Source organism: Salvelinus alpinus, chromosome 1 (assembly GCF_045679555.1).
Source record: "Salvelinus alpinus chromosome 1, SLU_Salpinus.1, whole genome shotgun sequence".
In the NCBI taxonomy this organism is placed as follows: Eukaryota; Metazoa; Chordata; class Actinopteri; order Salmoniformes; family Salmonidae; genus Salvelinus; species Salvelinus alpinus.
This window is the reverse complement of record NC_092086.1, coordinates 116,619,623-116,642,877: the sequence shown is the minus strand read 5'-3', so window position 1 is coordinate 116,642,877 and position 23,255 is coordinate 116,619,623. Positions and strand designations below refer to the sequence as shown.

The 23,255-nt window shown below is 43.5% G+C and overlaps 1 protein-coding gene across 3 annotated transcripts in view; it reads right to left on the bottom strand.

Moving 5' to 3' along the window:
- The window catches only part of LOC139539504 (FSD1-like protein), a 79,727-nt gene that overhangs the window by 52,376 nt on the left and 4,096 nt on the right, over positions 1 to 23,255 (bottom strand). For all 3 annotated transcript variants that reach the window (XM_071342549.1, XM_071342532.1, XM_071342542.1), the window contains exons 2-4: positions 10,060 to 10,155; positions 9,716 to 9,847; positions 1,258 to 1,359 (exon numbers count right to left, since the gene is read on the bottom strand). In XM_071342549.1, the coding sequence (XP_071198650.1) occupies positions 1,258 to 1,359; positions 9,716 to 9,847; positions 10,060 to 10,155 (330 nt within the window). The remainder of the gene's footprint in view (positions 1 to 1,257; positions 1,360 to 9,715; positions 9,848 to 10,059; positions 10,156 to 23,255) is intronic.

Genomic DNA, 23,255 nt, shown 5'->3' with positions numbered 1-23,255 from the left:
AGCTGATCACATTCAAATAATGTTATTGTCCAAGGCTTACATATGGAGTGATTTTAGTGCCAACAAATTGTATTTGAATTCCATCATTTAGAATTTGTATTAGGACATGGAATGACATTTTTGAATTTGTAATGCACAATTTAATTGAATATTCAAATGCAATATTTATATATTCAGTTTCAATATGGTAGATATTGCATTCATTGTCTGTGTATCAAGTTGACAAACTATAATTTCAAGTTTATCAAAGTTTTATAATATTCGACTTCTCAGATGCATTCAGATTCAGTTCTCGGAATTCAGATCCAAACCAAGAGACAACATCCTGGTACTTCGCAGGCCAGGAAAAGTAGAGGAGAACAGAGAATTAAAAACGCTCACTGTGGTAAACAGAACCTTCTTGCTTCTTTTCTGAAGCCAAAGTGGCATGTTGAATTTATTTTCTTCCTACGAATTTGGCTCTAGGATTTGAACTACTATAAACTATTACGACCCCATTCCTGAAAGCTGAGACTCCCTGGTCATGCAGGAGACATGGTTCGAACCCAGTCAGTCACAAGAGAAAGATTAAATAGGGGAGTGGAAAGGCTATCCTTCGAAGGGCTACGACAGGGCTATTCAACTGTATTCTTACGGGGGGTCAAATTGTGTTTTTTTATGGCACTCCCTTCTAACGTCTCATCATCATAGAGGGGACAGAAGGCATACCCATGCGCAGCTTTCAGGAATAGGGTCATAATAGCTTATAGCCGAAACAACTAGAACGCTAGAGCCAAATTCGCAGGAAGAAAATAAATTCAACATGCCACTTAGGCTTCAGAAACCGCAAGAAGCTTCTGTTTACCACAGTGAGCGTTTTAAATTCTCTGTTCTCCTCTACTTTTCCTGGCCTGCAAAGTACCAGGATGTTGTCTCTGGTTTTGAATCTGAATTTAGAGAACTGAATTTGAAAACTGAATCTGAAAAGTTGAATACATGAAACTTTGATAGGCTTGATACACAAGACAATAAATATTGAATTTGAATATTTGAAAACCGAATGCAATATTCACTCAATTCAGTTTAAAATCATGAAATACAAGTCCAATTGATGAACTAAATGATTTAATTTGTGCATTAAATGCAAAAATATTACATTCTAATTCAATATCCTATGGAATTAAAATGTCTGTTGGTTCCTGAAATCACTTCATACTTACACACCCAATTACAATGTTGTTGTCAGAGGCCTAGGCCCTAGAGAACAGCAGCCTCTACCTTCGTGAACTCGTCCTCGTCTTTAATATCCAGAGCATTGTTTGCAAACTCCAGCAGCTCCACTGCACTCTCCAAGGCACTGCCGCTCTGTGTCAGTTGATGCTACGGAACAAACAGGGGGAAAAGACATTTCAGAAGGGTGAGCTGTTACAACACTGAATGTAATTGACCTTGATACCTCATGTTGAAGCCTGATGTTTAATTTATATATTTATTTATATATATATATATATAAAAATAAAACACACACACACACAGAGTACCAGTCAAGAGTTTAGACACACCTACTCATTCGAGGGTTTTTCTTTATTTTTACTATTTTCTACTCAAAACTATGAAATTACACATATGGAATCATGTTGTAACCAAAAAAAAGTGTTAAACAAATCAAAATATGTTATATTTGAGATTCTTCTAAATAGCCACCCTTTGACTTGATGACAGCTTTGCACACTCTTGAAATGCACTAAATAGGGAATAGAGTTCCATAGAGCTCTGGTCTAAAGTAGTGTACTATATAGGGAATAGGGTTCCATAGGGCTCTGGTCTAAAGTAGTGCACTATATAGGGAATAGGGTTCCATAGGGCTCTGGTCTAAAGTAGTGTACTATATAGGGAATAGGGTTCCATAGGGCTCTGGTCTAAAGTAGTGCACTATATAGGGAATAGGGTCCCATAGAGCTCTGGTCTAAAGTAGTGTACTATATAGGGAATAGGGTCCCATAGAGCTCTGGTCTAAAGTAGTGTACTATATAGGGAATAGGGTCCCATAGAGCTCTGGTCTAAAGTAGTGTACTATATAGGGAATAGGGTCCCATAGAGCTCTGGTCTAAAGTAGTGTACTATATAGGGAATAGGGTTCCATAGGGCTCTGGTCTAAAGTAGTGCACTATATAGGGAATAGGGTTCCATAGGGCTCTGGTCTAAAGTAGTGCACTATATAGGGAATAGGGTCCCATAGAGCTCTGGTCTAAAGTAGTGTACTATATAGGGAATAGGGTTCCATAGGGCTCTGGTCTAAAGTAGTGCACTATATAGGGAATAGGGTCCCATAGAGCTCTGGTCTAAAGTAGTGTACTATATAGGGAATAGGGTCCCATAGAGCTCTGGTCTAAAGTAGTGTACTATATAGGGAATAGGGTCCCATAGAGCTCTGGTCTAAAGTAGTGTACTATATAGGGAATCGGGTTCCATAGGGCTCTGGTCTAAAGTAGTGCACTATATAGGGAATAGGGTCCCATAGAGCTCTGGTCTAAAGTAGTGTACTATATAGGGAATAGGGTTCCATAGGGCTCTGGTCTAAAGTAGTGCACTATATAGGGAATAGGGTTCCATAGGGCTCTGGTCTAAAGTAGTGCACTATATAGGGAATAGGGTCCCATAGAGCTCTGGTCTAAAGTAGTGTACTATATAGGGAATAGGGTTCCATAGGGCTCTGGTCTAAAGTAGTGCACTATATAGGGAATAGGGTCCCATAGGGCTCTGGTCTAAAGTAGTGCACTATATAGGGAATAGGGTTCCATAGGGCTCTGGTCTAAAGTAGTGCACTATATAGGGAATAGGGTTCCATAGGGCTCTGGTCTAAAGTAGTGTACTATATAGGGAATAGGGTCCCATAGAGCTCTGGTCTAAAGTAGTGCACTATATAGGGAATAGAGTTCCATAGGGCTCTGGTCTAAAGTAGTGCACTATATAGGGAAGAAGGGGTCCATTTGGGATGCACAGGAGGCTGGATAGGCTTTCATAACTGTCCTTCCTACAGGACAGAGTTAGCTACAAGGTCTTCTAATGGTCAGCTATCAGGCAGACGATCAGCTGCTATTGCTAAGCCTCATCTCAGGTTCCGGGGACCCCAAGGAGAGAGGACCAGAGAGGGGGAAAGGTAACAGAGAGTACCCCAAGGAGAGAGGACCAGAGAGGGGGAAAGGTAACAGAGAGTACCCCAAGGAGAGAGGACCAGAGAGGGGGAAAGGTAACAGAGAGTACCCCAAGGAGAGAGGACCAGAGAGGGGGAAAGGTAACAGAGAGTACCCCAAGGAGAGAGGACCAGAGAGGGGGAAAGGTAACAGAGAGTACCCCAAGGAGAGAGGACCAGAGAGGGGGAAAGGTAACAGAGAGTACCCCAAGGAGAGAAGACCAGAGAGGGGGAAAGGTAACAGAGAGTACCCCAAGGAGAGAAGACCAGAGACGGGGAAAGGTAACAGAGAGTACCCCAAGGAGAGAAGACCAGAGAGGGGGAAAGGTAACAGAGAGTACCCCAAGGAGAGAAGACCAGAGAGGGGGAAAGGTAACAGAGAGTACCCCAAGGAGAGAAGACCAGAGACAGGGAAAGGTAACAGAGAGTACCCCAAGGAGAGAAGACCAGAGAGGGGGAAAGGTAACAGAGAGTACCCCAAGGAGAGAAGACCAGAGAGGGGGAAAGGTAACAGAGAGTACCCCAAGGAGAGAAGACCAGAGACGGGGAAAGGTAACAGAGAGTACCCCAAGGAGAGAAGACCAGAGAGGGGGAAAGGTAACAGAGAGTACCCCAAGGAGAGAAGACCAGAGAGGGGGAAAGGTAACAGAGAGTACCCCAAGGAGAGAAGACCAGAGACGGGGAAAGGTAACAGAGAGTACCCCAAGGAGAGAAGACCAGAGAGGGGGAAAGGTAACAGAGAGTACCCCAAGGAGAGAAGACCAGAGAGGGGGAAAGGTAACAGAGAGTACCCCAAGGAGAGAAGACCAGAGACGGGGAAAGGTAACAGAGAGTACCCCAAGGAGAGAAGACCAGAGAGGGGGAAAGGTAACAGAGAGTACCCCAAGGAGAGAGGACCAGAGAGGGGGAAAGGTAACAGAGAGTACCCCAAGGAGAGAGGACCAGAGAGGGGGAAAGGTAACAGAGAGTACCCCAAGGAGAGAGGACCAGAGAGGGGGAAAGGTAACAGAGAGTACCCCAAGGAGAGAGGACCAGAGAAGGGGAAAGGTAACAGAGCACTTGCTTGGTTGGGGAAGGCTAGCTGAGCTCACAGTGACACAATAACATTTTGGTTCATCAGCTGACAGACATACTCATAACAATAGTAAATGCTGGCAAAACAGCTTAAAAGGGCAACTCTTGGGAAAAATGCATTGAAGGGAATACTAACTGTTAAAACGGATCATGAACAACATGGTTTAGTTTGTCTGGTATTAAAGTGCCACTGACTTGGATTAATAACTTTGATGAAATAAAACAAACAGGTGTGTGTGTGTGTTTCCATGACGAACATCTGTGTTTCCATGACGAACATCTGTGTTTCCATGGGTCACATGACGAACATCTGTGTTTCAATGGGTCACATGACAAACATCTGTGTTTCCATGGGTCACATGACGAACATCTGTGTTTCCATGGGTCACATGACGAACATCTGTGTTTCCATGAGTCACATGATGAACGTCTGTGTTTTCATGACGAACATCTGTGTTTCCATGGGTCTCATGACGAACATCTGTGTTTTCATGAGTCACATGATGAACGTCTGTGTTTCCATGGGTCTCATGACGAACATCTGTGTTTTCATGACGAACATCTGTGTTTCCATGGGTCACATGACGAACATCTGTGTTTTCATGAGTCACATGACGAACATCTGTGTTTTCATGGGTCACATGACGAACATCTGTGTTTCCATGGGTCACATGACGAACATCTGTGTTTTCATGGGTCACATGACGAACATCTGTGTTTTCATGAGTCACATGACGAACATCTGTGTTTTCATGAGTCACATGATGAAAACATACACTACCGTGCAAATGTTTGGGGTCACTTAGAAATTCTTGTTTTTGAAAGAAAAGCAAATTTGTTGTCCATTAAAATAACATCAAATTGATCAGAAATACAGTGTGGACATTGTTAATGACTATTGTAGCTGGAAACAAAGAAGGCCAGCATCCCGGAGTCGCCTCTTCACTGTTGACTTTGAGCCTGGTGTTTTGAGGGAACTATTTAATGAAGCTGCCAGTTGAGGACCTGTGAGGCGTCTGTTTCTCAAACTAGACACTCTAATGTACTTGTCCTCTTGCTCAGTTGTGCACCGGGGCCTCCCACTCCTCGTTCTATTCTGTTTAGAGACAGATTGCGCTGTTCTGTGAAGGGAGTAGTACACAGCATTGTACGAGTCGGCCCGAGAATTGAACCCTGTGGCACCCCCATAGAGACTGCCAGAGGTCCGGACAACAGGCCCTCCGATTTGACACACTGAACTCCGTCTGAGAAGTAGTTGGTGAACCAGGCGAGGCAATCATTTGAGAAACCAAGGCAGTTGAGTCTGCCGATGAGGATGTGGTGATTGACAGAGTCGAAAGCCTTGGCCAGGTCGATGAAGACGGCTGCACAGTATTGTCATTTATCGATTGCGGTTATGATATCGTTTTGGACCTTGAGCGTGGCTGAGGTGCACCCATGACCAGCCCACAAATGCTGATGCTCCAGATACTCAACTAGTCTAAAGGCCAGTTTTATTGCTTCTTTAATTAGAACAACAGTTTTCAGCTGTACTAACATAATTGCAAAAAGGTTTTCTAATGATCAATTAGCCAATTAAAATGATAAACTTGGATTAGCTAACACAACGTGCCATTGGAACACAGGAGTGATGGTTGCTGATAATGGGCCTCTGTACTTCTATGTAGATATTCCATTAAAAATCAGCCGTTTCCAGCTACAATAGTCATTTACAACATTAACAATGTCTACACTGTATTTCTGATCAATTTTATGTTATTTTAATGAACAAAAACAATGTGGTTTTCTTTCAAAAACAAGGACATTTCTAAGTGACCCCAAACTTTTGAACGGTAGTGTATGTTTCAATGGTTCACATGATGAGAACGAGTATGTGAGTTCAGAAACAAATTATTAGGTACACCCATCTAGTATCAAGTCGGACCCCCATTTGCCTCCAGAACAACCGGAATTCTTCGAGGCATGGGAACATTGCTCAAATGGTATCAAGGGACCTAATGTGGGCCAGGGAAACAATCCCCAAACCATTACACCACTGCCACCAGCCTGTAATGTTGACACCGGGCAGGATGGGGTCATGGACTCATGTTGCTTAAACCAAATCCTGATTCTGCCATCAGCATGACGCAACAGGAACTGGGATTTGTCTAACCAGGCAATGTTTTTCTTCTCCTCAGTTGTCCAGTGTTGGTGATGGCGCGCCCACTGGAGCCTCTTCTTCTTGTTTTTAGCTGATAGGAGTGAAACCCGGTGTGGTCGTCTCCTGCTATAGATCCATCCGTGACGAGGACCGACGCGTTGTGGGTTCTGAGATGTCGTTCTGCACACCGCTGTTGTACTGCGCCGTTATTGGTCTGTTTGTGGCCCGCCTGTTAACCTGCATGATTCTTCCCATTCTCCTTTCAACCTCTCATCAACCAGTTGTTTTCACCCACAGGACTGCTTCTGATTGGATGTTTTGGTTTGTTGCATCATTCTCAGTAAACCCGAGACACTGTCATGCGTGAAAAGACCAGGAAGCCGTTTCTAAGATACTGGAACCGATCACACCAGGCACCGATCACACCAGGCACCGATCACACCAGGCTCAGTCACTTAGGTCACTAGTTTTGTCCATTCCAATGGAACAGTAACTGAATGCCTTGATGCCTGTCTGCCTGTTTTATATAACAAACCACATGACTCGACTGTCTGCAGGAGTGAAACATTTTCATGAACAGGGTGGTGTACCTAATAAACTGGCCAATGAGTGTATATTTTAATATAATAAATGTCAAGTAGCAGAAGCTTTTAACCAAAGCGACTTACAGTCATGCATGCATACATTTTACGTATGGGTGTTTCCGGGAATCGAACCACCTACCCTGGCATTACAAGCGCCACTCTCTACCAACTGAGTGAGCTTGACGTAATGAGGACCAGCATACCAGGCAGTGCTCACCCTCAAAGAGGGATAAAGTGGTAATCTCTTATTTGGGGGTAATTTCAGACACTTTTTGTTCCTGCTCAATGGACTTAGAGAGTTGGCTAGGAAACTGCTATAGCAGCATGATGACATCACCCACCACAACAACACACATACATTACTACCAGTATATATCACACACACACACACACACACACACACACACACACACACACACACACACACACACACACACACACACACACACACACACACACACACACACACACACACACACACACACACACACACACACACACACACACACACACACACACACAGAGAGCGAGAGAGCGAGAGAGCGAGAGAGCGAGAGAGAGACCCCAGGCTGGGAAGGGTGTATGCAGGCACTACTACAACACCCATAACTAATACTAGTGGTGAGGAGTGGTGTCACAGGGAGGAGGTGAGAGTCCTGGTGGAGTGGTGTCACAGGGAGGAGGTGAGAGTCCTGGAGGAGTGGTGCTACAGGGAGGAGGTGAGAGTCCTGGAGGAGTGGTGTCACAGGGAGGAGGTGAGACTCCTGGAGGAGGTGAGACTCCTGGAGGAGTGGTGTCACAGGGAGGAGGTGAGAGTCCTGGAGGAGTGGTGCTACAGGGAGGAGGTGAGAGTCCTGGAGGAGTGGTGTCACAGGGAGGAGGTGAGACTCCTGGAGGAGTGGTGTCACAGGGAGGAGGTGAGACTCCTGGAGGAGTGGTGTCACAGGGAGGAGGTGAGAGTCCTGGAGGAGTGGTGTCACAGGGAGGAGGTGAGAGTCCTGGAGGAGTGGTGTCACAGGGAGGAGGTGAGAGTCCTGGAGGAGTGGTGTCACAGGGAGGAGGTGAGACTCCTGGAGGAGTGGTGTCACAGGGAGGAGGTGAGACTCCTGGAGGAGTGGTGTTACAGGGAGGAGGTGAGACTCCTGGAGGAGTGGTGTTACAGGGAGGAGGTGAGACTCCTGGAGGAGTGGTGTTACAGGGAGGAGGTGAGACTCCTGGAGGAGTGGTGTTACAGGGAGGAGGTTAGTGCCCTGGAGGAGTGGTGCCAGGAAAATAACCTCTCCCTCAACGTCAACAAAACGAAGGAGCTGTTAGTGGACTACAGGAGATGGGAGCACGCCCCCATCCACATCGACGGGGCCGCAGAGGAAAGGGGTCAACTGCTTCAAGTTCCTTGGCGTGCACATCACCAATGATCTGAAATGGTCCATTCACACCAAATTCACACACACTCTTCAACCTCAGGAGCCCCTAAGACCCTCATGAACATTTACAGATGCACCACTGAGAGCATCCTGTCGGGCTGTATCACCGCCTGGTACAGCAATTCCACAGTCCGCAACCGCAGGGCTCTCCAGAGGGTGGTGCGGTCTGCCCAACACATCACTGGGGGCAAACTACCTGCCCTCCAGGACACCTACACCACCCGATGTCACAGGAAGGCCATAAAGATCATCAACCACCCGAGCCACAGCCTGTTCACCCCGCTATCATCCAGAAGGCGAGGTCAGTACAGGTGCATCAAAGCTGGGACCGAGAGACTGAAAAACAGCTTCTATCTCAAGGCCATCAGACTGTTAAATAATCACAACTAGCCAGCCTCCGCCCAGTACCCTGCCCTGAACCTTAGTTACTGTTACTAGCCATCTACCACCTGGTACTCAACCCTTCACCTTGTAGACTGCTGCCCTATGTACATAGACATGGAAGCCCATGTCACTTTAATAACGTTTACATACTGTTTTACCCACTTCATATGTATATACTGTATTCTAGTCATGGTTCATCCAATATATACACAATCACCGGCCAGTATGTTAGGTATATAGGAAAATGTATCTCTCCTACAGACAGTGAGTCGTGGTTTTGCTACATAAAGCAGTAAGGCGTTGGGAAATTCAGTTACTGTTCCATTGAACGTTAGAATTGTGTAAAACTAGTGACCTAAAGGACTTTGAGCGCGGTATGATCATCGGTGCCAAGCAGGCCGGATCCAGTACCTCAGACTCGGTACTAGATGGGTGAATCTAATAAACTGGCTAGTGAGTGTATATGTATACACTACATGATCAAAAGTATGTGGACACCTGCTCGTCAAACATCTCATTCCAAAATCATGGGCATTAATATGGAGTTGGTCCCCCCCTTTGCTGCTATAACAGCCTCCACCCTTCTGGGAAGTCTTTCCACTAGATGTTGGAACATTGCTGCGGGGACTTGCTTCCATTCAGCCACAGGAGCATTAGTGAGGTCGGGCACTGATGTTGGGCGATTAGGCCTGGCTCGCAGTCGGCGTTTCAATTCATCCTAAAGGTGTATAGTACCTGTAGTTTGTGTGCCTTCTTGGACCCCTCCTGTTTGAAGGTGTTGGGTTAGGGGTCAGGTACCTGTAGTTCCTGTGCTTTCTTGGCCCCCTCCTGTTTGATGGTGTTGGGTTAGGGGTTAGGGTCAGGTACCTGTAGTTCCTGTGCCTTCTTGGCCCCTTCCTGTTCGATGATGTTGGGTTAGGGGTTAGGGGTCAGGTACCTGTAGTTCCTGTGTCTTCTTGGCCCCTTCCTGTTTGATGGTGTTGATCATGCTCTCCTTCATCTCAACCAGGACGGTGAATAACATGTCAAACTCCTCCTCCAGGTCAGACACTGCTTGTGGGGAGTTCACCTTCAAAAAAAAAATCACACACACGTATATATTGATTATCCTCTGAACCCAGAACCATATATCTCTGCGTCGCAAGAGTCTATAGATTGATTACCATGGCATATTTGGTAAATGGAAATGACTGTACAAGATCGTAATATCGAGACTATTATTGCTGTATGTTATGTTTAATGTAATTGACTGGAGTGTTATGTTATTGTGTTATGTCTTACCTGGACACCAGCCAGAGTGTGACTAAGTGTTTCCATGAAGTTATGGAGCTCCTCATTTTTATTGGCCAACGTGGTTATTATTCTTTGTAAGGCCTCCTGCAACACAGAACATAAAAATATTTTTTTATATAATAATACATGTAATTTATATAGCACTGTTCATTACACAAGAATGTCAAAGCTCTACGTAGAATATAGGGGGTGTTTCTCAAAATGAATATCCAGCTAGTTAAACAGGCAAAAATGACTTGAATTTACATCTACCTTGCATAACATTATATTTATCGTGGGTAGCTAGCTAGCTAAAAATGATTTGTGGCCATCTGGCTAGCTAACAGTAGTAGCTAGCCAGTTAGCTCTATTGACTTGCTATCTATGCACACGACAGTGGGTAAAACATGCCAAAATTAACACAGCATGTATTAATCAACGTATCAAGATTAGGGCTTTTATGGTGACCTTATTACCGCCAAACCGGCAGTCACGAGTCATGAACACACAGTAACTAGGTTTCTCCCAGCTCTGATGATGCTGATGGTCATTAGTAGCCTACCAAACTTGCTGACTGCCTGGTACTCAGCACTATTGTCACTCTAATCAAACTTTTTATGAGAGCCCATGAGCTCATGTTGTGCAACATTTCTATAGGCTATTCAATTGAGTGAGAAAACAGAGTGATGGCCTCTACTAAATAGAGGAGGATCCCATCAGCTTTCTATAGGCTAGGCATATTATATTTATTTATCAACTTTCCTAATATTAAGCAAATTGTTTTGCTTTACAACAGGAGTATAGCCTAGCTGGCTGGCATGAAGATGAACCAAGGGAAAAGCGTCCTCCATTTGCTATTTAAGACATATAATAATGATACTGGTCCATTCTAAATCAAAACTAATTTCACACATATACAGCGCATTTGGACAGTATTCAGACCCCTTGACTTTTTCCACATTTTACAGCCTTATTCTAAAATGGATGAAATAATTTTTAGTCCTCATTAATCTAAAACACAATACCCCTTAATGACAAAGTGAAAACAGGTTTTTAGAATTTTTTTTGTTGAATTTAGAAAAATAAAGAAAACAGAAACATCTTATTTACATAAGTATTCAGACCCTTTGCTATGAGACTCGAAATTGGTCTCAGGTGCATCCTGTTTCCATTGATAATCCTTGAGATGTTTCTACAACTTGATTGGAGTCCACCTGTGGTAAATTCAATTGATTGGACATGATTTGGAAAGGCACACACCTGTCTATATAAAGTTCCACAGTTGACAGTGCATGTCAGAGCAAAAACCAAGCCATGAGGTCGAAGGAATTGTCCGTAGAGCTCCGAGACAGGATGGTGTCGAGGCTCAGATCTGGGGAAGAGTACCAAAAATGTCTGCAGCACTGAAGGTCACCAAGAACACAGTGGCCTCCATCATTCTTAAATGGAAGAAGTTTGGAACCACCAAGACTCTTCCTAGAGCTGGCTGCCTGGCCAAACTGAGAAATCGGGGGAGAAGCTCCTTGGTCCGGGAGGTGACCAAGAACCCAATGTGGCGATTGGAGAACCTTCCAGAAGGACAACCACCTCTGTAGCACTCCTCCAATCAGGCGTTTATGATAGAATAGCCAAACGGAATCCACTCCTCAGTAAAAGGGACATGACAGCCCACTTGGAGTTTGCCAAAAGGCACCTAAAGACTCTCAGACTATGAGAAATAAGATTATCTGGTCTGATGAAACCAAAATTGAACTCTTTGGCCTGAATGCCAAGTGTCACGTCTAGAGGAAACCTGGCACCATCTCTACGATGAAGCATAGTGGTGTCAGCATCATGCTGTGGGGATGTTTTTCAGCGGCATGGACTGGGAGACTAGTAAGGATCAAGGCAAAGATGAACAAAGCAAAGTACAGAGAGATCCTTGATGAAAACCTGCTCCAGAGCGCTCAGGACCTCAGACTGGGGCAAAGGTTTACCTTCCAACAGGACAACGACCCTAAGCACACAGCCAAGACAATGCAGGAGTGGCTTCGGGACAAGTCTCTGAAAGTCCTTGAGTGGCCCAGCCAGAGCCCAGACTTGAAACCAATCCAAGAGACGTGAAAATAGCTGTGCAGCAACGCTCCCCATCCAACTCGACAGAGCTTGAGAGGATCTGCAAAGAAGAAATGGGAGAAACTCCCCAAATACAGGTGTGCCAAGCTTTAATCGTCATACCCAAGAAGACTTGAGGCTGTAATCGCTGCCAGGGTGCTTCAACAAAGTACTGAGTAAAGGGTCTGAATACTTATGTAAATGAATTATTTCAGTGTTTTATTTTGAATACATTTCTGAAAATCTGTTTTTATTTTGTCATTATGGGGTATCGTGTGTAGATGGATGAGGACATTTTAGAATAAGGCTGTTATGTTACAAAATGTGTAGAAAGTCAAGGGGTCTGAATACTTTCCGAATACACTGTATTATGTAGTATATGTAAAGACAAGATTAAATCAAGAATAGTGTGATGGGTGACAATATTAGCCTGTCACTTGTGAATGATGCTTAGCTTGCCTTTTTTTGCGACTTTTTCAAATCATAGTCCCACACATGTTTATTATTATTATTATTTTTTTAAATTTAACTAGGCAAGTCAGTTAAGGACAAATACTTATTTACAATGACGGCCTACCAAAAGGCAAAAAGGCCTCCTGCAGGGATTAAAAATTAAAAATAAAATAAAAATATTGGACAAAACACACATCACAACAAGAGAGACAACACAACACTACATAAAGAGAGACCTGAGACAACAACATAGCATGGTAGCAACAACATGACAACAACATGGTAGCAACACAGCATGGCAGCAGCACAACATGGTAGCAGCACAAAATAAAATAAAAAAATGGTACAAACATTATTGGGCACAGACAACAGCACAAAGGGCAAGAAGGTAGAGACAACAATACATCACGCTAAGCAGCCACAACTGTCAGTAAGAGTGTCCAGGATTGAGTCTTTGAATGAAGAGATGGAGATTAAACTGTCCAGTTTGAGTGTTTGTTGCAGCTTGCTCCAGTCGCTAGCTGCAGCGAACTGAAAAGACGAGCGACCCAGGGATGTGTGTGCTTTAGGGACCTTTAACAGAATGTGACTGGCAGAACGGGTGTTGTATGTGGAGGATGAGGGCTGCAGTAGGTATCTCATATAGGAGGGGGGAGGGGGGGTGAGGCCTAAGAGGATTTTATACATTTTTATTTTTATTTTACTAGGCAAGTCAGTTAAGAACAAATTCTTATTTACAATGATGGCCTAAGAACAGTGGGTTAACTGCCCAACCAGTGGGCCTTGCGACGGGTGTACAGAGATGACCAGTTTACAGAGGAGTATAGAGTGCAGTGATGTGTCCTATAAGGAGCATTGGTGGCAAATCTGATGGCCGAATGGTAAAGAACATCTAGCCGCTCGAGAGTACCCTTACCTGCCGATCTATAAACTACGTCTCTGCAATCTAGCATGGGTAGGATGGTCATCTGAATCAGGGTTAGTTTAGCAGCTGGGGTGAAAGAGGAGTTATTACGATAGAAAAAAACAAGTCTAGATTTAACATTTTAGCCAGCAGCTTAGATAGGAGTTGAGAGAAGGACAGTGTACTGTCTAGCCATACTCCCAAGTACTTGTATGAGGTGACTACCTTAAGCTCTAAACCCTCAGAAGTAGTAATCACACCTGCAGGGAGAGGAACATTCTTCTTACCAAACCACATGACCTTTGTTTTGGAGGTGTTCAGGACAAGGTTAAAGGCAGAGAAATCTTGTTGGACACTATGAAAGCTTTGTTGTAGAGCGTTTAACACTAAATCCGGGGAGGAGCCAGCTGAGTATAAGATTGTATCATCTGCATATAAATGGATGAGAGAGTTTCCTACTGCCTGAGCTATGTTGTTGATGTAAATTAGCCTAGCCCATAGGCCTATATGTTTTAATAAGGTTAGTATCACACCTCATGTAGCCTAGCCCATAGACCTATATGTTTTAATAAGGTTAGTATCACACCTCATGTAGCCTAGCCCATAGGCCTATATGTTTTAATAAGGTTAGTATCACACCTCATGTAGCCTAGCCCATAGTCCTATATGTGTTGATAAGGTTAGTATCACGCCTCATGTACCCTAGCCCATAGGCCTATATGTATTAATAAGGTTAGTATCACACCTCATGTAGCCTAGCCCATAGTCCTAGATGTTTTAATAAGGTTAGTATCACACCTCATGTAGCCTAGCCCATAGGCCTATATGTTTTAATAAGGTTAGTATCACACCTCATGTAGCCTAGTCCATAGTCCTATAAGGTTAGTATCACACCTCATGTAGCCTAGCCCATAGTCCTATATGTTTTAATAAGGTTAGTATCACACCTCATGTAGCCTAGCCCATAGTCCTATAAGGTTAGTATCACACCTCATGTAGCCTAGCCCATAGTCCTATATGTTTTAATAAGGTTAGTATCACACCTCATGTAGCCTAGCCCATAGTCCTATAAGGTTAGTATCACACCTCATGTAGCCTAGCCCATAGTCCTAGATGTTTTAATAAGGTTAGTATCACACCTCATGTAGCCTAGCCCATAGGCCTATACAGTGGGGAGAACAAGTATTTGATACACTGCCGATTTTGCAGGTTTTCCTACTTACAAAGCATGTAGAGGTCTGTAATTTTTTATCATAGGTACACTTCAACTGTGAGAGACGTAGTCTAAAACAAAAATCCAGAAAATCACATTGTATGATTTTTAAGTAATTAATTTGCATTTTATTGCATGACATAAGTATTTGATCACTTACCAACCAGTAAGAATTCCGGCTCTCACAGACCTGTTCGTTTTTCTTTAAGAAGCCCTCCTGTTCTCCACTCATTACCTGTATTAACTGCACCTGTTTGAACTCGTTACCTGTATAAAAGACACCTGTCCACACACTCAAGCAAACAGACTCCAACCTCTCCACAATGGCCAAGACCAGAGAGCTGTGTAGGGACATCAAGGATAAAATTGTAGACCTGCACAAGGCTGGGATGGGCTACAGGACAATAGGGAAGCAGCTTGGTGAGAAGGCAACAACTGTTGGCGCAATTATTAGAAAATGGAAGAAGTTCAAGATGATGGTCAATCACCCTCGGTCTGGTGCTCCATGCAAGATCTCACCTCGTGGGGCATCAATGATCATGAGGAAGGTGAGGGATCAGCCCAGAACTACACGGCAGGACCTGGTCAATGACCTGAAGAGAGCTGGGACCACAGTCTCAAAGAAAACCATTAGTAACACACTACGCCGTCATGGATTAAAATCCTGCAGCGCACGCAAGGTCCCCCTGCTCAAGCCAGCGCATGTCCAGGCCCGTCTGAAGTTTGCCAATGACCATCTGGATGATCCAGAGGAGGAATGGGAGAAGGTCATGTGGTCTGATGAGACAAAAATAGAGCTTTTTGGTCTAAACTCCACTCGCGGTGTTTGGAGGAAGAAGAAGGATGAGTACAACCCCAAGAACACCATCCCAACCGTGAAGCATGGAGGTGGAAACATCATTCTTTGAGGATGCTTTTCTGCAAAGGGGACAGGACGACTACACCGTATTGAGGGGAGGATGGATGGGGCCATGTATCGCAAGATCTTGGCCAACAGCCTCCTTCCCTCAGTAAGAGCATTGAAGATGGGTCGTGGCTGGGTCTTCCAGCATGACAACGACCCAAAACACACAGCCAGGGCAACTAAGGAGTGGCTCCGTAAGAAGCATCTCAAGGTCCTGGAGTGGCCTAGCCAGTCTCCAGACCTGAACCCAATAGAAAATCTTTGGAGGGAGCTGAAAGTCCGTATTGCCCAGCGACAGCCCCGAAACCTGAAGGATCTGGAGAAGGTCTGTATGGAGGAGTGGGCCAAAATCCCTGCTGCAGTGTGTGCAAACCTGGTCAAGAACTACAGGAAACGTATGATCTCTGTAATTGCAAACAAAGGTTTCTGTACCAAATATTAAGTTCTGCTTTTCTGATGTATCAAATACTTATGTCATGCAATAAAATGCAAATTAATTACTTAAAAATCATACAATGTGATTTTCTGGATTTTTGTTTTAGATGACGTCTCTCACAGTTGAAGTGTACCTATGATAAAAATTACAGACCTCTACATGCTTTGTAAGTAGGACAACCTGAAAAATCGGCAGTGTATCAAATACTTGTTCTCCCCACTGTATGTATTAATAAGGTTAGTATCACACCTCATGTAGCCTAGCCCATAGTCCTATATGTTTTAATAAGGTTAGTATCACACCTCATGTAGCCTAGCCCATAGTCCTATATGTTTTAATAAGGTTAGTATCACACCTCATGTAGCCTAGCCCATAGGCCTATATGTTTTAATAAGGTTAGTATCACACCTCATGTAGCCTAGCCCATAGGTTTTAATAAGGTTAGTATCACACCTCATGTAGCCTAGCCCATAGGCCTATATGTTTTAATAAGGTTAGTATCACACCTCATGTAGCCTAGCCCATAGGCCTATATGTTTTAATAAGGTTAGTACCACACCTCATGTAGCCTAGCCCATAGTCCTATATGTTTTAATAAGGTTAGTATCACACCTCATGTAGCCTAGCCCATAGACCTATATGTTTTAATAAGGTAAGTATCACACCTCATGTAGCCTAGCCCATAGGCCTATATGTTTTAATAAGGTTAGTATCACACCTCATGTAGCCTAGCCCATAGTCCTATAAGGTTAGTATCACACCTCATGTAGCCTAGTCCATAGTCCTATATGTTTTAATAAGGTTAGTATCACACCTCATGTAGCCTAGCCCATAGTCCTATAAGGTTAGTATCACACCTCATGTAGCCTAGTCCATAGTCCTATATGTTTTAATAAGGTTAGTATCACACCTCATGTAGCCTAGCCCATAGTCCTATATGTTTTAATAAGGTTAGTATCACACCTCATGTAGCCTAGCCCATAGTCCTATATGTTTTAATAAGGTTAGTATCACACCTCATGTAGCCTAGCTCATAGTCCTATAGGTTTTAATAAGGTTAGTATCACACCTCATGTAGCCTAGTCCATAGTCCTATATGTTTTAATAAGGTTAGTATCACACCTCATGTAGCCTAGTCCATAGTCCTATATGTTTTAATAAGGTTAGTATCACACCTCATGTAGCCTAGCCCATAGTCCTATATGTTTTAATAAGGTTATTATCACACCTCATGTAGCCTAGCCCATAGTCCTATATGTTTTAATAAGGTTATTATCACACCTCATGTAGCCTAGCCCATTGGCCTATATGTTTTAACAAGGTTAGTATCAGTTGAACAGTGATTCCTCGACACGGTGGGTGCGGTGGCCGGGTGTTAAGAAGTGACCTTTGCCTCCCGAGCACATTGGGGAGTTGCAGCAATGAGACAAGATTGAAAGTAGGGCGATAAAGGCCGTAAAAATGTAAATAAATTATAATTATTATATTCAGCTCAAGGGCACAATGGCCGCAAAAGGCCAATTTTTTTTTAGGGGGCATTACGGCCAAACAAAGGGCATGTCGCACGGGAAATTTGAGGCTTATTACCAAGTACTTGTCAAATTGTGAATGAGAGACTGATGTAGTGTGTACAGCCTGTGCAAAAAAACTAAGTAGAACTCATGTCTTTCAAGAAACTTTTTTCAAAGCATCATGCTTTAGAACGTTAGAACGTATTACAAATCAAAACATATAGCCCAACGTTTGTGTACCACAACTAAAGTTGAATAAATTACTCTAAATTAAGCATATAGGAGAGTGAGTACCTGTTCTCTATTAACTGCTCAACACAGAATAGCAGCATGTGAACACTCCCACAAATCATTTGGAGAAAATATCCTTTCTATTTTATTCAGCTTTGTTACATTTTATTCTTCATACTATAAAATAATTAAATAATACCTTGGAATTCTAAGCAAATCTTGTCTGCTAAATGAACTAGTGTCGCCCACAGCCATTTGGCATAGCCAGATCAGGGCCTAAAATAAGGACAACTCAGAGTGGCTGGGTACTATGGCACCCAGCCAGGCAACTTCAGGCTTTTTCCAGACAGGCTGCCAGTTTCAGGGTCAACCACACCTGGTAATGACTCCAGTACCACTACTGATCTACACTGTCTTGGTGCAGAGCGCTACACTGTCTTGGTGCAGAGCGCTACACTGTCTTGGTGCAGAGCGCTACACTGTCTTGGTGCAGAGCGCTACACTGTCTTGGTGCTGTGTGTGCAGAGCGCTACACTGTCTTGGTGCAGAGCGCTACACTGTCTTGGTGCTGTGTGTGCAGAGCGCTACACTGTCTTGGTGCTGTGTGTGCAGAGCGCTACACTGTCTTGGTGCTGTGTGTGCAGAGCGCTACACTGTCTTGGTGCAGAGCGCTACACTGTCTTGGTGCTGTGTGTGCAGAGCGCTACACTGTCTTGGTGCTGTGTGTGCAGAGCGCTACACTGTCTTGGTGCTGTGTGTGCAGAGCGCTACACTGTCTTGGTGCAGAGCGCTACACTGTCTTGGTGCAGAGCGCTACACTGTCTTGGTGCAGAGCGCTACACTGTCTTGGTGCAGAGCGCTACACTGTCTTGGTGCTGTGTGTGCAGAGCGCTACACTGTCTTGGTGCAGAGCGCTACACTGTCTTGGTGCTGTGTGTGCAGAGCGCTACACTGTCCACTACATATCTACAATACATTATCACACCAATACAACACATTATTAAACCACTACTCTTGATTGGCCTGCAGAGCCCTGACCTGAACCCCATCGAACACCTCTGGGATGAATTGGAATTCCGACTGCGAGCCAGGCCTAATCACCCAACATCAGTTCCCGACCTCACTAATACCCATGGCTGAATGGAAGCAAGTCCCCGCAGCAATGTTCCAACATCTAGTGGAAAGCCTTCCCAGAAGAGTGGAGGCTGTTATAGCAGCAAAGGGGGGGACCAACTCCATATTAATACCCATGATTTTGGAATGAGACCAAAACTATCTACAATCCCAATTGTCTAATATCACAATATTAAAACATTACTATGTACATGTGTGTAGTGTGTGTGTGTGTGTGTGTGTGTGTGTGTGTGTGTGTGTGTGTGTGTGTGTGTGTGTGCGTGCGTGCCTGTGTGTGCGCCTGTGTGTGTGTGTGTGTGTGTGTGTGTCTTCACAATCTGCGTTGTTCCATAAGGTGTATTTTTCTGTTTTTTAAATTTTATTTTACTACTCGCTTGAGTTACCTGATGTGGAATAGAGTTCCATGTAGTCAAGGCTCTATGTTGTACTGTGTGTTTCCCCAGAGTCTGTTCTGGACTTGAGGACTGTAAAGAGACCCCTAGTGGCTTGTCTTGCGGGGTGGGTGGTATGCATGGGTGTCTGAGCTGTGCACTAGCCGTTTAAACACAGACAGATCGGTGCTTTCAACATGTCAATACCCTCTCACAAAAGACATGTAGTGATGCAGTCTATCTCTCCTCTCTAGTTTGAGATTGACATGCAGAGTTCATGCCAACACAAGCAGACAAAAGGCCCAACGGCTTTTTGAGTTAAGCTAATTCTCTTCATTAGGACCTCCGTCGCCCTCCTGTCAATTGAATTAGTGTACAGTGTCAATATTGCCTACAGTATTGACTACAGTACAGCCTACAGTATTGACTACAGTACAGCCTACAGTATTGACTACAGTAACTGACAGGACCACGACGGAAATAGAGATGGAGGTTTTGTTGACATGGTTTCCGATGTGGGAGGTTTATACTAACATCACTGTTGGAAATCAAATGCCAAACTAGAAGCAAGAAGAAATAGATTGTTAAAGTGTCTTATTGACATTGGTCGCATGTTGTGTTTGTCTGCTAGCTCGGGGTTAACAAATGTTATGTGTGACCAGTCTAGCCTGCGGATAAGAACAACACAGTGGGAAAAAGGCCTATTGTGGTCTATCCTCAGTCATTTTAAAATGTCTTGTTCTCTGTTCATTAGTAACTTATGTTGTAGTGCACATGATGCTTGCTGAACTATATGTTGTACACTACAAAGTATTACCGGAGATTTGGTAAAGGTTTGTACTACAGTAGTTCCAATTTAATACCATCAAGATGGATTTGATTTGGATTGATATTTGAATGAGCATCAAGTAACATTTTCGGGACAAACACCTAAATATCAGGCTATACATTGGAACAGGGACAAACAGAAAAGACCTAAATACCAGGCTATACAACGAACAAGACAAACAGAAAACACCTAAATACCAGGCTATACATCGAACAAGAGACAGAAAACACCTAAATACCAGGCTATACATCGAACAGGACAAACAGAAAAGACCTAAATACCAGGCTATACATCGAACAAGACAAACAGAAAAGACCTAAATACCAGGCTATACAACGAACAGGGACAAACAGAAAAGACCTAAATACCAGGCTATACAACGAACAGGGACAAACAGAAAACACCTAAATACCAGGCTATACATTGGAACAGGGACAAACAGAAAATACCTAAATACCAGGCTATACAACGAACAGGACAAACAGAAAAGACCTAAATACCAGGCTATACAACGAACAGGACAAACAGAAAAGACCTAAATACCAGGCTATACAACGAACAGGACAAACAGAAAACACCTAAATACCAGGCTATACAACGAACAAGACAGACAGAAAACACCTAAATACCAGGCTATACATCGAACAGGACAAACAGAAAAGACCTAAATACCAGGCTATACATCGAACAAGACAAACAGAAAATACCTAAATACCAGGCTATACATCGAACAAGACAAACAGAAAATACCTAAATACCAGGCTATACAACGAACAGGGACAAACAGAAAAGACCTAAATACCAGGCTATACAACGAACAGGGACAAACAGAAAAGACCTAAATACCAGGCTATACATCGAACAGGACAAACAGAAAAGACCTAAATACCAGGCTATACATCGAACAGGACAAACAGAAAAGACCTAAATACCAGGCTATACAACGAACAGGACAAACAGAAAAGACCTAAATACCAGGCTATACAACGAACAGGACAAACAGAAAACACCTAAATACCAGGCTATACAACGAACAGGACAAACAGAAAATACCTAAATACCAGGCTATACAACGAACAGGACAAACAGAAAACACCTAAATACCAGGCTATACAACGAACAGGACAAACAGAAAATACCTAAATACCAGGCTATACAACGAACAGGGACAAACAGAAAAGACCTAAATACCAGGCTATACATCGAACAGGGACAAACAGAAAAGACCTAAATACCAGGCTATACAACGAACAAGACAAACAGAAAAGACCTAAATACCAGGCTATACAACGAACAGGGACAAACAGAAAAGACCTAAATACCAGGCTATACAACGAACAGGGACAAACAGAAAACACCTAAATACCAGGCTATACATTGGAACAGGGACAAACAGAAAATACCTAAATACCAGGCTATACAACGAACAGGACAAACAGAAAAGACCTAAATACCAGGCTATACAACGAACAGGACAAACAGAAAAGACCTAAATACCAGGCTATACAACGAACAGGACAAACAGAAAACACCTAAATACCAGGCTATACAACGAACAAGACAGACAGAAAACACCTAAATACCAGGCTATACATCGAACAGGACAAACAGAAAAGACCTAAATACCAGGCTATACATCGAACAAGACAAACAGAAAATACCTAAATACCAGGCTATACATCGAACAAGACAAACAGAAAATACCTAAATACCAGGCTATACAACGAACAGGGACAAACAGAAAAGACCTAAATACCAGGCTATACAACGAACAGGGACAAACAGAAAAGACCTAAATACCAGGCTATACATCGAACAGGACAAACAGAAAAGACCTAAATACCAGGCTATACATCGAACAGGACAAACAGAAAAGACCTAAATACCAGGCTATACAACGAACAGGACAAACAGAAAAGACCTAAATACCAGGCTATACAACGAACAAGACAAACAGAAAACACCTAAATACCAGGCTATACAACGAACAGGACAAACAGAAAATACCTAAATACCAGGCTATACAACGAACAGGACAAACAGAAAACACCTAAATACCAGGCTATACAACGAACAGGACAAACAGAAAATACCTAAATACCAGGCTATACAACGAACAGGGACAAACAGAAAAGACCTAAATACCAGGCTATACATCGAACAGGGACAAACAGAAAAGACCTAAATACCAGGCTATACAACGAACAAGACAAACAGAAAACACCTAAATACCAGGCTATACATCGAACAGGACAAACAGAAAAGACCTAAATACCAGGCTATACATCGAACAGGACAAACAGAAAAGAACTAAATACCAGGCTATACAACGAACAGGACAAACAGAAAACACCTAAATACCAGGCTATACAACGAACAGGACAAACAGAAAACACCTAAATGCCAGGCTATACAACGAACAGGACAAACAGAATCATAGATAAAATAATCCACTGATTCAAAGGAGCCGTTGCCCCAGTTCAGTTTCCACGTCCAACTACAGTAATATCAGATATCCACTGTACAATACAATATACACTGAGTGTACAAAACATTAGGAACACCTTATTGAAGTCCCTTGTTAAATCCACTTCAATCAGTGTAGATGAAGGAGAGGAGACATGTGGTTAAAGAAGGATTTTAAAGCCTTGAGAAAACTGAGACATGGATTGTGTATGTGTGCCATTCAGAAGGTGAACGGGCAAGACAAAAGATTGAAGTGCCTTTGAACGGGGTATGGTAGTAGGTGCCAGGGACACCGGTTTGAGTGTGTCAAGAACTGCAACGTTGCTGGGGTTTTCACGCTCAACAGCTTTCCTGTGTATCAAGAATGGTCCACCACCCAAAGGACATCCAGCCAACTTGACTCAACTGTAGGAAGCATTGGATGGGCCAACATCCCTGTGGAACGCTTTCGACACCTCGTAGAGTCCATGTCCCGACGAATTGAGGCTGTTCTGAGGGCAAAAGGGGGTGTGCAACTCAATATAAGGAAGGTGTTCCTAATGTTTTGTACACTCAGTGTAGATACGCAGTACTGTGTATGTGTATCGTCATGGACAGTGTACAGAAATGTTTCTGTATATTCCTATCATGTGAATGTTGGCAGATGTCTGTTAGTTCCC